This window comes from Tachypleus tridentatus, chromosome 13 (genome assembly GCF_004210375.1).
Source record: "Tachypleus tridentatus isolate NWPU-2018 chromosome 13, ASM421037v1, whole genome shotgun sequence".
NCBI lineage: Eukaryota > Metazoa > Arthropoda > Merostomata > Xiphosura > Limulidae > Tachypleus > Tachypleus tridentatus.
Window position 1 is genome coordinate 228079666 of NC_134837.1, and position 13323 is coordinate 228092988.

General features: G+C 34.0%; 1 protein-coding gene across 1 annotated transcript in view; it reads left to right on the forward strand.

Moving 5' to 3' along the window:
* LOC143240823 (protein FRA10AC1 homolog) overlaps nucleotides 1–13323 on the forward strand; it is a 56787-nt gene that overhangs the window by 27274 nt on the left and 16190 nt on the right. The window contains exons 4-7 of the mRNA XM_076483969.1: nucleotides 2948–2993; nucleotides 10905–10981; nucleotides 11942–12022; nucleotides 12388–12472. Of these exons, the coding sequence (XP_076340084.1) occupies nucleotides 2948–2993; nucleotides 10905–10981; nucleotides 11942–12022; nucleotides 12388–12472 (289 nt within the window). The remainder of the gene's footprint in view (nucleotides 1–2947; nucleotides 2994–10904; nucleotides 10982–11941; nucleotides 12023–12387; nucleotides 12473–13323) is intronic.

A 13323-nucleotide genomic window follows, 5' to 3' on the forward strand; every position in this document is an offset into this window, starting at 1 on the left:
ATATTCCAGCACAATTCCTCTGTAATCCTTGTTAATCCAAAATTTCTTAAATCCCTCACTCAAATCTAGCATTAAAATTAGGATTTAAATTCTTAAATACATTTACTCACCATGAACTTACTTTTTTAATCTCAGTTTATACCTGGTAAATAATTAGAAGGCTTGAAATTATTTTCTTTACCTTTTATATTAACTGTAATGCAAAAAGAAGCTCAGCCAACATATTTCTGCGAGCTGCACATTATATGTCAAAGAGCTGCATGTGGCTCATGAGCCACAGTTTGGCCACCCCTGCACTATTTCTATTCATAACTGTCTTGTTAAAGATAACCTTATAGTTATACTTTAAAGAATAAAGACTAGATATGGTGATTAATTGAATTATCTAGTTAATTTATTAGTTGTTGGGCTCACCAAGTCATTAAATTCAAGTAATAATTCAGTTACATGATGGCTAAGGAAAAATAACTTATAATGTAGAAAATTGAATTATAGCACTCTGTGATGGACAAAACATGGATAGTTCCTTGTGTAACTTTGTTTAACCACAAACTGAAATGATTATAATATTTCATTCACTTGAGTAGTTGGAAGTTTGATTAGTTGATTATTTTTATAAGCTATGACATTTGCTCATTGAAGCTGAACAAATCTATGTCAATTGAAAGTAATAATAAAAATCATAATGGCAATATTTTTGATCACTGGTTGGTTGTGATAATCAATTACAATAACACTGATTTCAATTAGTTTATTATTTTTGACACAATCAATATAATTGTCATCTTGATTACTGGATAACTTGAATAATCAAGAAACAATAATAACTGAAAAGACTGGTTGATTGACTTATTTGTAATTTAAGTCAATCAATTATTTTACATGACATTAATCAATGTAATAAATAATAGATTAATCTAGTTTGTTGCCCAACTCTACTCCTGAATGTGTGTTGTGAATGTAATAACCATATAGTAATACTTTAGTATGTCATGACTAAATTCTATTAATGATACAACACTATAGGAATGCTTGAAAGCATCATGACTGTTTGTTATTAGTCTCACACAACTGTACAGTAAAGCTTTTAAATCTTATAGCTGTATTTTTTTAACTATGCAGTGTGTTTGTATGGATGTTGCCCAGTCACAGAAAAATAGAACATCAAATTTCCTTGCTGGTTCATTAATTTTATAATTAATTTTGTCACTGTTTTCCATATTTCCACAATGAAAAGTAGCGGGCATGTTACATATCACATTTGTCATGCAATCTGAGTGCTAATAGATTTCCACATTTCTTTTTTTCACTTTCATCACACAATTTTTTTCAAAACTTGGGTTTTTTTTTCAGTGTTCCATAACATCCAGTTTTTTATGTGTAAATAACATGATAATTTAGGGCTTGTATAAAAAAGTTCCCTTTATAAAGAAGATGGGCCTTGTCTTCATATGGTGTACAATTTTCTTTACAACAGTCCCAGAGAATCCAGATGGGTCATACATAGGCCCTTTAGTGTCCGACCCAGTATATATTATTATATCCAATATAATTCCAGTCTCAGTCACATAAAATGAATAATTTTATGCCAAATCCTTAATTTTTTTAGGATAGCCTACCTTTGAACAGCATTAAAGATTTGTTCATAACAAGTGTAGATAAACTTTGAAAATTTTACACAGCCTATCATTTTGATTTGGTAGTTCATTGTCTGCAAAGTGAATGAACCAGAATAATTGGATAAACATATATGTGACATATATTTACCAAAACGTTTAGTACCTTTCACTGGATCTTTTGATGGATACTCATTTATAGAGTGTTTGTTTTTGCATGAGGCATCAACAGTACTATCACTAAAAATGTACATAATTCATCAACTGTGACACTGCACCATTGCTTTCCATGTAATATATTCATTTGTTTCTTCAGTGATTGTTGTCATAAGTTCATTATCAAAAAAATGCTATAAAATATTTATATTTTTCACCAGATTCTTTGATCCATAAACTGTCCATAATTTCATTCTACGATAATACAATTTCCATTTGTATTATCAAAGTTGTAATTATTAACAAAAAGTTACCGTGATTTACCCCAAAACAGGTGTTCTGCTCTGGTATTGCTAAGATAACTTGTGTCATAGCTATCATTATCACTTGAGCTTTTGCTATTTACATTTTCATGATTGCTGTCACTGTCAGATAGCAATTCTTCTTCATCACTAAAGTCATCTAGCAAGTAATTCATATGAGAAGAGCTTGAAATGGGCCTTTTTCTTTTATTCCTAATGCCAGATGTTGATGCTACACCCTCTATGATTGATGACTACAATTACTCTAAAGCACGCAACATATGAGATAATCAACCAATTATAGTCACACTTGACTGAATCATACCCAATTAAAAACAAGATAATAACTTACTTGAAAGTGGCCTCAGCAACCTAAAGAAAACTCAGATTGCTTATTGACAACTCACTTACTAAAAGGGTTAATGATACAAACTTTTAGAAATGCTTGAAAGTCTTGTGACAATGTCTAGTTATGGATAAAACCTTATGGTTTTGCTTGAAGGTCTCATAACTGTGTCTTGTTTATGATATAACTTTATAGTAATGTATGGAGACCTTATGATTATGTCTAGTTAATAAGTATAAATACACTGTAGCCTTGGAAATTCTTATAACTGTTTTTTATATATAATATAACCTTATGGTAATCCTAAATGGTTAATACATTTTGTTTAGTTTTACTTTATTTTGATGAGGCTGATATGTGTTTAGTGAGTAAATTTTAGTGTCGGGATATTTCATAACGTTTGACATTTCAACTTCATGTATAGTTTTTTTTAGAAAAGTTTTATTTGATTTTCTGATTTACTTGATTAAATTTTTATGCTGAGTAAAATTAAGTGTTTATAATTATTTTTTATCCTTTATTCACAGAGAGGAGAAAAGAAAAGAGAAGTTCCACTTTCTGGCTTTAGATGCTGTATCTTTTTCTTGTGTACACAGTTTAACTGTGTGTCTTTTATGTATAACATAACTAGTTTATTTAGTCATTTATTACTGTAAATATATTTTGCATTTCACCAGTATTGATTATTCTTTGAATTCCACTTTTGATTAATGTAGTGTTCTTTTACTTTATGGCACTTAATAATTAACAAAGAAGTTACAAAGCATTCTCTACCCTACATGTAAGGAAATAAATAGAGAATCACTGTATTATTATTATCAATTTTTAAATGTATTCTTAAAAAACATACTGGACTTGATAAATTTGCTGTTAAGTAAAATGTGCTGCCAATTACTGAAGAGCAAGCTTATATAATAAAAAAATTCATTTGAGACATTTCTATCTAATACATGACCTCTTCTCACATACATCTTTTCTAGTTCAGTGCTGTGCTATATATACATAATTCTTTTGCTCACCATTATCCATCAATCTCCTACCTAAACTCATATTTCCATGTGATATCACTGTGTTGTTGCATGCAACTGAACATGTGACAGTTGTCCACTGAAAGGAGTGTAAAACAGCCTCCTAGCACAGCTGACTCCCTGTCTTCTGATTCTTTAATCATTAAATCTCAATTTGGCACTTGTATGTATGTTTTTATTTTTATATTACTTTTAAACTTTTTCAATATTTGCATTTGTTGTGGAAGTATCTATAAGAAAACACCCAGTGTTGTGTAAAGATTAGTTTTCTATTTTAATTTTCAAAATATCTCCACCAGTAAATTTAATGGCCTTTTATTTCCACCTTATAGATTTACAAGAGATGGTAATTTTCACTCTGTCTGATATCAGACAAGACATTACTCAATTTAGGAAGTGATGGCTATTCTGTGGCAGGAAATGAAGTCTTTCATTCCCCTCAGTTTGAATTCTTATATGTGGTGAGGGGAACTCCCAAAGAAGGTTCTGTTCTTTCAGTTTACCTTCTCTGGGATCTAAACATCCACCCATGTGTTTGTTGTGGGTAATGGCCTGTGAAGGGGAGGAGAGAATCCTGGTGGTTCAGGGGTCCAACCATAGCACACCAACTTGGCCTTGAATTCTAGTAGATGAGTGGCCTTGGGGTAGCTTCTCCCCAGGGTTATTCGGCTGGTCCACTTGGACTAGAGTTAACCAAGTACCAGTGTTGGACATTCTCAACAGGTGTTATGAACATTGTGTCTGATGTTGATGTTTAGGTATCGTGATCACAAAACTCTGGCATTGCTGCAATGTCCTTGTTTGGCATTGTAGTGCATTCTCATGGTGAGGTGAGTGGACACTGAAATATTTTTTCTTTATTATGGATCACTCAAACAAAAATCAAAATAAAGTAGTGAAAAAACAAACTGCGGGTAAACAACCATGTCTTGAAGATTCTGAGCAGCAATCTTCAACCTCATTTACTGATACTACCTTCATTTTTCAGACAAATCTTTAGGGCAAATGTCTCCATTTTTTATTCAGAAGGGACTAGGGGGGCTTGCTGGCTCTCCTATGTCAGTCAAAAAGCTTCATTCTGGTGACATGTTGGTGAAAACATTCACTCTTAAACACAGTGAACTTCTCTTGCATTTAAAGGCCACTGGAGATATATCTATTGAGGCTACTAGCCATGCTACTTTGAATTCATCACGAGGAGTTATTGCTGAGAGGGACTTGAAGAACATTCTTGAGTCAAAGATCCTTGCTGGTTTCTCCACCCAAGGTGTTTCTGCAGTGAGGCATATCTCCACTCACAAAGACAGAATTATGATGCCAACCAGTGCACTAATTTTGATATTTACATCACCATGTTCACCTGTCACTGTCAAGGCAGGTTATCTAAATTTCAAGGTATGGTCATATATTCCAAACCCTCTCCTCTCAGATGTTTCCAGTGTCAGTTATTCTGTCACTCAAGGATATCATGTCATGGTTCCTCGATGTGTGCTCATTGCAGTGGCAAGGACCAGAATGCCTATGAGTGTGAAATAGACCCTCATTGTGTTAACTGTAGTGGCTCTCACCCATCTTAATTTCGTTTATGCCCTTGATGGGTGGAAGAAAAAGAGGTACAGTGTTTGAAAATGGTTCACAACATCTCTTACCCCGAGGCTTGAAAGTTACTGCTCACCATTCTATCTCATATGTATGCTGCTGCACTTTGTTCCACTGCTACAGTGGGAGTGGAGATGGATCTGTCTGTGCCTCTGAAAAATTCATTCTCAAACCATATGAAAAGTCTTTTGCCCTCCATGGTTAAGAAAGTTGATGAATCAATGTCAACACCCATCTCTGTCCCTACCATTCCTTCTAGCAGATCCCTGGATCCACTTCTTTTGGTTCCAGGTTCAAGCATTTCCTCAGGTCCATCTTTGAGTCAACTGTACAAGAGCACTGAACATCCTTCTGGCCTCTCTTCATTTGTTTAGGGAGCAGATCAATGTTCTGTGCTCAAGATATATCATGCTATCATTCATTCACAACTGGACCATGGGTCTCTGGTCTATGGCTCTGCCAAGATCTCAGCCTTGAAGATGCTGCAACATGTTCATCATCAGGGACTTTCTGCACTTCCCCAGTTCAGAGTTTGTACACAGAGTCTCATGAATCTCCTCTACACCTCTGCCATTTGCAAATTTCTTTACTATTTACCACAGCATTCCACCTGGAGTTGTGTTTTCCTTCCTCAGTGGGCCATCATTTTTCTGAACAGACAATCTACCATTGTTCCTTTTGGCCTTCATAGTCAGGTGCAGTTGGATGAACTGGTTCTGTCCTTGGATGACATTGCTGTATCCACTGTTCAGCCCATCCCACCATAGCTTATTACCATCCCCAAGTGTGGCCTTACTTTGAGTCATCTGAGAAAAGCAGACACTCCCAATTGGAAGAACCGTCTGTTATTTGCTGATTATTTTTTGGACCATCCTTCAATTCCCATTTATACAGATGGTTTGAAATTAGGTGACTCTGTGGGCTCTGCTATGGTTTTTTATTGTTCAGTGGTTGCACATAGAATCTCCTGTGTGGTTTCTGTGTTCATGCTGAACTGTATGCTTTCCTTTTTCTCTGGACCTAGTTTCTCAGGTATATTTACCTGTTTTGTATGATTCATCTCCATTGAGTCTTCAACTGTCCTGTGTTTCTGACTTTTATGTTTTTCCTCCCTTTCCAGATATTCAAGTACATATTAAAATTTGTTATCACAGCTTCACTCTAGTGTCAGCATGCCTCATCATACTTGCCTAGTGACACATAAGCCTTGACTTATCTTTGGGCTAAATTCACTTTCTTGAAGACTCGAACATTGGAGTTTCTTCTTCATGCTTGAGATTTAGATTCTCTCTTTTTTTGTAGACTTTCTCAAGCTTAAATTTCACCCACTGCCCTTGTTGTGTTATCCTTTCTTCATTCACCTTCATTCCCAGGCAATCCTCAATTCTGCTGAGGAGTTTTTGGCAGATGCTTGTTCATTTATCATCTCTACTTTGGACTTGATTTTTATGTAATTGGAATTTGCCCTTTTTGATAAGATACATTTGCATCACACTTATCCCAGGGACCTTTGTCCTGTTTCCTTTCCTCCACCAAGTTGTTTTTGTTGGAGTACCTGATTCACTAGACTTGTGGGTTGAGGCCATGTGCCAACATTCTCCCAGGTTTCTTTTTCTATTACAGTTTTCTATCCTTCTGCATCCTTTCTCATTCCTCTTCTCATGTCTGTTCTTCCTCCATGTCTAGATTACAGTGCTGACAATCTCATCAGTGACCATTCTCTAGGCTGAGGAATGATAGGAGCACATTTAGCTTGGCTGGTGGATCTATGGTTTTCATCTGGGGTTGACTATTTGGTGTTACAATTTTTTATCAGAGGGACTTACCCTTTGTTTTTTCCTCTATTCCTCCCTTATCTCATGCTTCCATTCTTTCAAGGGATCCTGTATCTCACCAGAACTTCTCAGTGGCAATGACAGACCTATAGGACAAGGACTCTATTGAGAGAGTTTTTCATCCTTCTCTAAGATTTTATTCTTGTTTGCTTGTCATTCCCAAAAAATCAGAGGATTGACATCCTGTAACACATCTTTCACATCTCAATAAGGTACTCAACCATCCTCAGTTTACCATGGAGTGTTTTCTCATCTTTCAGTGATATTTTGTTCTGGAGCTTTGGATAACCAAAGTGGACGTCTTCTATGTGTAACTTCACATTCTTATCTCCCCATCATCCAGACTATTATCTTTTATTTGTTCACTGAGGTCTGTTTTATCAGTTCCACACATACTTTTTTAGCCTGGGTTTAGCCCCATGTGTCTTTTATCTAGTAAAGCATACCTTCTTTCATCACATTCCTGGCATGGGATTGCAGTTTCACCAGTATATGGATGACTAACTTCTTTTAACTTCATCCCAACAGGACTCCTACAACCTGAGGGTTGGTCAGTTAAGTTGAAGATGTTTTATCTCACACCCACATGATACCTAGTTCACTTTGTGTGCTCTTCAGTTCCTATCTCAGAAGAGCTCAGCCTTCTCTGCTTTGTTTGTAAGTTATGGAGAATTTGATTTCCAATTTTATCCTCTCCTTTTTTTCCTACATAGGAGACTTATTTGTAACTAGATGTTCCATGGATATTTTTATTCCCTTTGAATATGTTCACATGCACCTTTTGCAGTGTAATTTTGCATAATCAGTAGAACCTCTTTCAGTATCCCTTGTCCTCCTTTATCCACCTTTTCTCTTCTGCTGGCTTAACAGAACAAATTGTACATCCTGAATAACAGGTCTTCTCTTTCTTTTCTTTTTTTTTTTTCAGTTTCATGCTTTCCTCTTCCATCCAGCTGTATCATCATTCTGGCTTCATATGTGAGATTTATGTGGTCCCTTGTAAAACACTAAAGATCCTCTTCATGTATAGCTTCCATTCTTTCCAGTTTTGTTGCCCTTCTTTTCTCCTTGTGTATCAATAGAAGTGATGTATATTTTTCCATAGGTAACTACACTGTTTCCATTCCCTTCTCATTCTTCCATTCTCCATCTGTCTGAGTTCGTCATTTGGCTTTTCGAACAGGACTCATCGGTCTGGGCTGTTGCTGATTACCAGGCAGTTCTTTCTTCTACTATCTGGTTTTCCTGTTTCTATTGGGGTTTTTTTTTTCCTTCCCTGTCTTTACTATGCTCTTCCATGTCATTTTCCATGAACTTACTGTTTTGAACCTTTGGCTTTCTATTTCTTGTACTGTTTTTCTCATAAAACCCATTTCCTCTTTTATATTCCTTTTCACTTCTGGTTTTCAACATTCTGACATGCATGTTGTACATTCTTCTCACTGTTTTAATGATCCTATATCCTTCTCTATCTTGATCATGCTTTTCACCCTAAAATGCCTTCCATGCAGAAAGGTAATAGTGCATTCATACCATTTCTCATCTTTATTCTAAATGAGCTCTGATCATCTACTCTGCCTTGTTTATGTAGTCTGTTGTTATTTGGCCTGCATTTCTAGTTTTCAGTGTTCCTGATTTCATCTCTTCATTTCATGGAATTCTTCATTCACTCATGATCTTCATTGCCCTTACTGTCCCTGAATGGCTTTAGCTCATCCATTTCACATATTCTTCATGGATTGGGATGCAAATCAGTTTCCAAGTATTATCCTCTCATCAGATTTATCACTTTGCTTACTCTTTGGCTGCTCACTTTTGTTGTTCCTTGGAAGAGATCACTTGGACTAGCTTGTGGAAAATATATCACACATTTGTCATACACTGTCTGTATCATTTTGCCATTTCTTCTTTATCAGGTTATGGGATGCCTCCAACAGTTATTCTACATACATTATATCATCTCCATCTGGGTAAGTTTTCTTATTTTTCACCTTGTTTTCACAGGCCATCACTCAGTGGCAATGTTGCCTTTCAGGGTATACTTAAACAAAATCTAAACATTGTAGAGCACTGACTCATCTAATGAGGTGTTCTACAAGACCACTTGATGTACCCTCTTGGTGCCTTAAACAAGGCCTGATCAAGACTGAAGTTGCTAATGGAGTTACCCATTGCACTGTCTTACAGTGATGCGCTTTCACCCACAGTTTTCTTCCAGAGGAGTATGGGAAACTTTGTTACTTACCAGTTCCTAGCTATTCAGGTGGGGAACCATGGAGGCTCTCTTCTGTGTGACCAATTACACTTAGTAGAGAGTACTGTCATGATTTTTTTTTCTATATAGAGTACAATTCATACCTTTGGCTGGCTTTCTCCCATCCTGCTATGACTTCCAAATCTTGGGTTTGCAGATGGTCTGATGTTGGATTAGTACAGGACCAGCCATCATAAGTCCTTTCACTCATTTGCAGTTTAGATGTTACATTTTCATTCTGTCTTACTGGGCTTGAGGTGCATATGGTATGGATCCTCCTCTTTTCGTGGCTTGGTAGCCAAATTCTTGGTGATGCCTGATTTGAGGCAGGAGTTATTCCACTACATACAGTCTGACATGTGCTAGCCCTATTACATTAATGGTACTGTTAGAGGTGTTGGATTGTGCTTGTATCTTCCACCTATAATTGTTACACTCCCTTCTCTTACTAAGTGAAGAGTGTACCCTGGTACAGATAAGATGAGATCTCCCATGAGTGTGCCTTTATACTTTTTTAGGATATGGTATGTCACATTCCATGAGCCCTCTTCAGGAAGCATCTAAAGATGTTTTGTCTAAATAAAATTTTGCACTGGTCCCTTCACCACTTCAGATAGATGTTTACCCTTTCTCCACATTTCCAGTACATCATTTTACTTATTTATGTAGATGGAGTCAGGTGTACTAAAAGACTGTGTTGTACTTATTTCGGTGTAAAGCTTTTACAGACTCATTTGTATGCAGCAATATTACATGAAAACTTGCAAGTTTAGGTAGGGGCTTCAAGGCTATTGGTGAGCAAGAAAGGTTCAGGTATGTGACCAACAGTGATTGTCTATCAGAAATAAAGATGTTAATCTTGCAACACCTCTAAAAGTACGTGTATATTTATTTAAAAAAAATTTAGATGAATGAAACCATTTTTCTACATTATACAATTCTTTTAAAAAAGAAGTCTTGCACACTGTACTATTTCTGTATTTCTTTCATTTTGTTCAAATTTTAAAGTACACAAGTTTCTCTTGCTTGAAGTAAATTATTAGTACTTCAAGTTAGTAGACTTTTAAAATATTTTAACATCTAAGTTTTCTTAAACCATATAAACTAGCATTATAGAAATTACATATATTTAATAGGATTTCTTTCAAAATAATCTAGCAAGAGCACTTAATTCTGCATCTATAATAATAAAAGGGCATGTGTTTATGTGTGTGAACTGGCTTAAAAATCTAAAATTTTGCACCCATACTATGTGGACCCTAAAAGTGTGCACCTGGGTATTATTACTTATCCACGTGTGTGTGTGTGCATCTCTTTAATGAGGCAAGCAAACAAAAAAAACTTTCCTCATTAAAAAAATGCATGATGCACATGTATGTCTGTCTTTGATTCCATGGCAACACCATTTTACCCCCATCATTAAAATTGTAGTAGGCAAATCATAATGTGTGTAAAACACAAAATAAGAAGGCTGTGATTTATTTGCATAAATGAAATGAAGCTCTGAGATGAAGACTATGACCACCTGTTGGATGCTAAAATATGTTCACAACATAAACACTGGATAGTCATCTACAATATATCGACCTAAGAACTGAAGTAATAACAGATACTTTTGCTAATATTGCCAAATTGATCATATGATTATTGGTGAAAAATCTTGAATGTCTTTGTGATAATTTGGATATGGTTTTTCAATCATGCCTAAAATATGTAGTGCTAAACATATAAAAAGATGTTTTTTTTATTTTCTTAACACTGAGTATAGTATTCACGACACAAGAAGCTGATAAACGATTATTTCCTGTGCTATAAAGGAGCAACATCAAAGTTAAAAAGGGATACGTAAGTAGAGACAAAGTGATATGATTCAGGCTTCTGAAAAACACTACAGAACTACATCATGTTTTATGTAATAATTCTTTTGATAGTAAATTAATAAATTTATTTTTCACACCTGTCATTGACATTCAATGTTTAAAAAGTCTTGAAAATGATGCTTTGTTTTGAAATATGTCCATTTGGTAGTCACTGTATGTAAATATTATATTGTAAAGCTTTAGCTGAGTTTTTCATTTTAATTTGTGGAAATAAAGGCTACTGTTTTGTGTTAACTCCTGCTTCCTGAATTCTGGGCTATCAGATTTTAAAAATTTACTAATTACATTCTTTTGTTTTTTTTTCATTTTTATAACAGTGATTTTGTATGCATTCACAAAGAATCTGTAACAAATATAATTCCTCAAATTATATTTTACTGACTGTTTTATATATCAGTAAAATTTTACTTTTTGTCAGATAAACTTGTAAAGTTTTCAGAAATGTTTCAAAAATAATTTAATTATTTTTCTCATAAGTGGTATGGTTCATAGGTTTTGTATATGTTTAGAAAACCCAAGATATATGTCAGTATTTGCACATAGAGAAAGAAAACTTAAGATATATATGTCACTTTTTAAACATAAAAATAAGAACTTTTTTTACATAAAGAACATGCAAGATATGTTTGAGTTTTATACACAAAGAAGGATTACGATATGTGTGAGAGTTTTTGTGTAAACTGGAATAAGGCTTGAAATGTTTCATATATATACATATGAAAAGTAAGAAGACCTGAAATGTATGTCAGTTTTATACAAATATCTAGTCATGAATTTACTATGAGAAGTGTAATTTTAATTGAAGAATGTAATTATTATTACTGTTGTCATCATGTGGGCTGTGGTATTAAAGGACAAAATATACTTTTTTAATGTAATAAATAATATGTGAGTTTATTTTAAGCAAAAAATTTATTTATATTAGGAGTCAAGATAAGACAGATCAAGATGTTATTAGAGAAAATCACAAGTTTTTGTGGTCCTCTGAAGATAAAGTTGATTCTTGGTTAGTGAGTGTGTGATGATACTTTTGAGGGAAATATAAGATTATTTGTGCTGTCACTAGTAAATTTTAAAATTTACAGAATCTTTGTAACTTTCCTGTAAGTTAAAATTTGAAAGTTCAAACTAAAAGCCTCAGTCTTACTCTCATATTTTTTATATTGATAAACCTCTAAAAGTTTCTCATTTTGGTTGATTATTAGAAATAATATCACAAAGTATGTGAAAAATACTAAGTTATAACTTCAGGTATTAACATTAAATGAGGAAAAAATGGTGGATATTTTGATGTGATATTGCAAATGGTAAAAATTAATGGCTAGAAACTGAAACAGGCATCTCTCTAATTGTTATTTTTTGTGCTACCAGGGAGAAACAGCTTGCGAAACAGTACTATGATAAACTGTTTAAGGAGTATACTATTTGTGACTTGAGTAAATATAAAGAAAACAAGGTAAGGTCAAACTGGTAGTATCATTCATATAAGATATTACAAAACAGTTGTTTAATTTATTTATAAATTATTCAAAAATATTTGTTTATTGATATGAAAGAAGTAATATAAAACTTCATCTTACTGACAGCTGTGATAGTGGTTCATAATAGGGATCACAATGAATTGCACTAAACCTTAATAGAACATTCAGACAAAAAGTACCTTAAACAGTAAAGTTTCAGTTCAAACAACACTATAAACTTTTATTGATTGTTAAGGCTAATAACCTATAAAAATGCATAAAAAATACACGTTACACTTGCAAGGAAATGATCTGCTCAAAAAGGACAATTTGTAATTATTAATATTATTATTCTCTTTCCAGCCTAAAACAGAAATGGCTTCGTGCATTGCACTCAAACCTTTTGTAAAATGCTAAATAACATACTGCAAAGTCTGTAAGGGTATTGAAAAGTTGATTTGATTTTTCTGTATTTTATGTAAGATAAAAAACAATTTTAGTGTAAACAGTGTTATCATTACCTCTTGAAGTTACATAACATCTGGTTATCCCTTAAAAAACTTAATTGCAGGGTAAAACAGGATTTAACAGCCAATAACAGATTACCATTTAATGATTGAAACATATAGATACTCAATAGTTTGTACACTATACAGGCAATGTCTTTAGGGAGCCAGCTCCTATATTACATATCAAGTGAAGGAGTGAAAAAAATATTAATTTTATTACATGCATTTCTAGGACAATTACTTTATCCATTTAGCTACAGGCTCAGTATAATATACACAAGTTTGTCTACACATCTGCACATTTTAAGTATTTGCACTATAATTTTGATGCTGTGTGT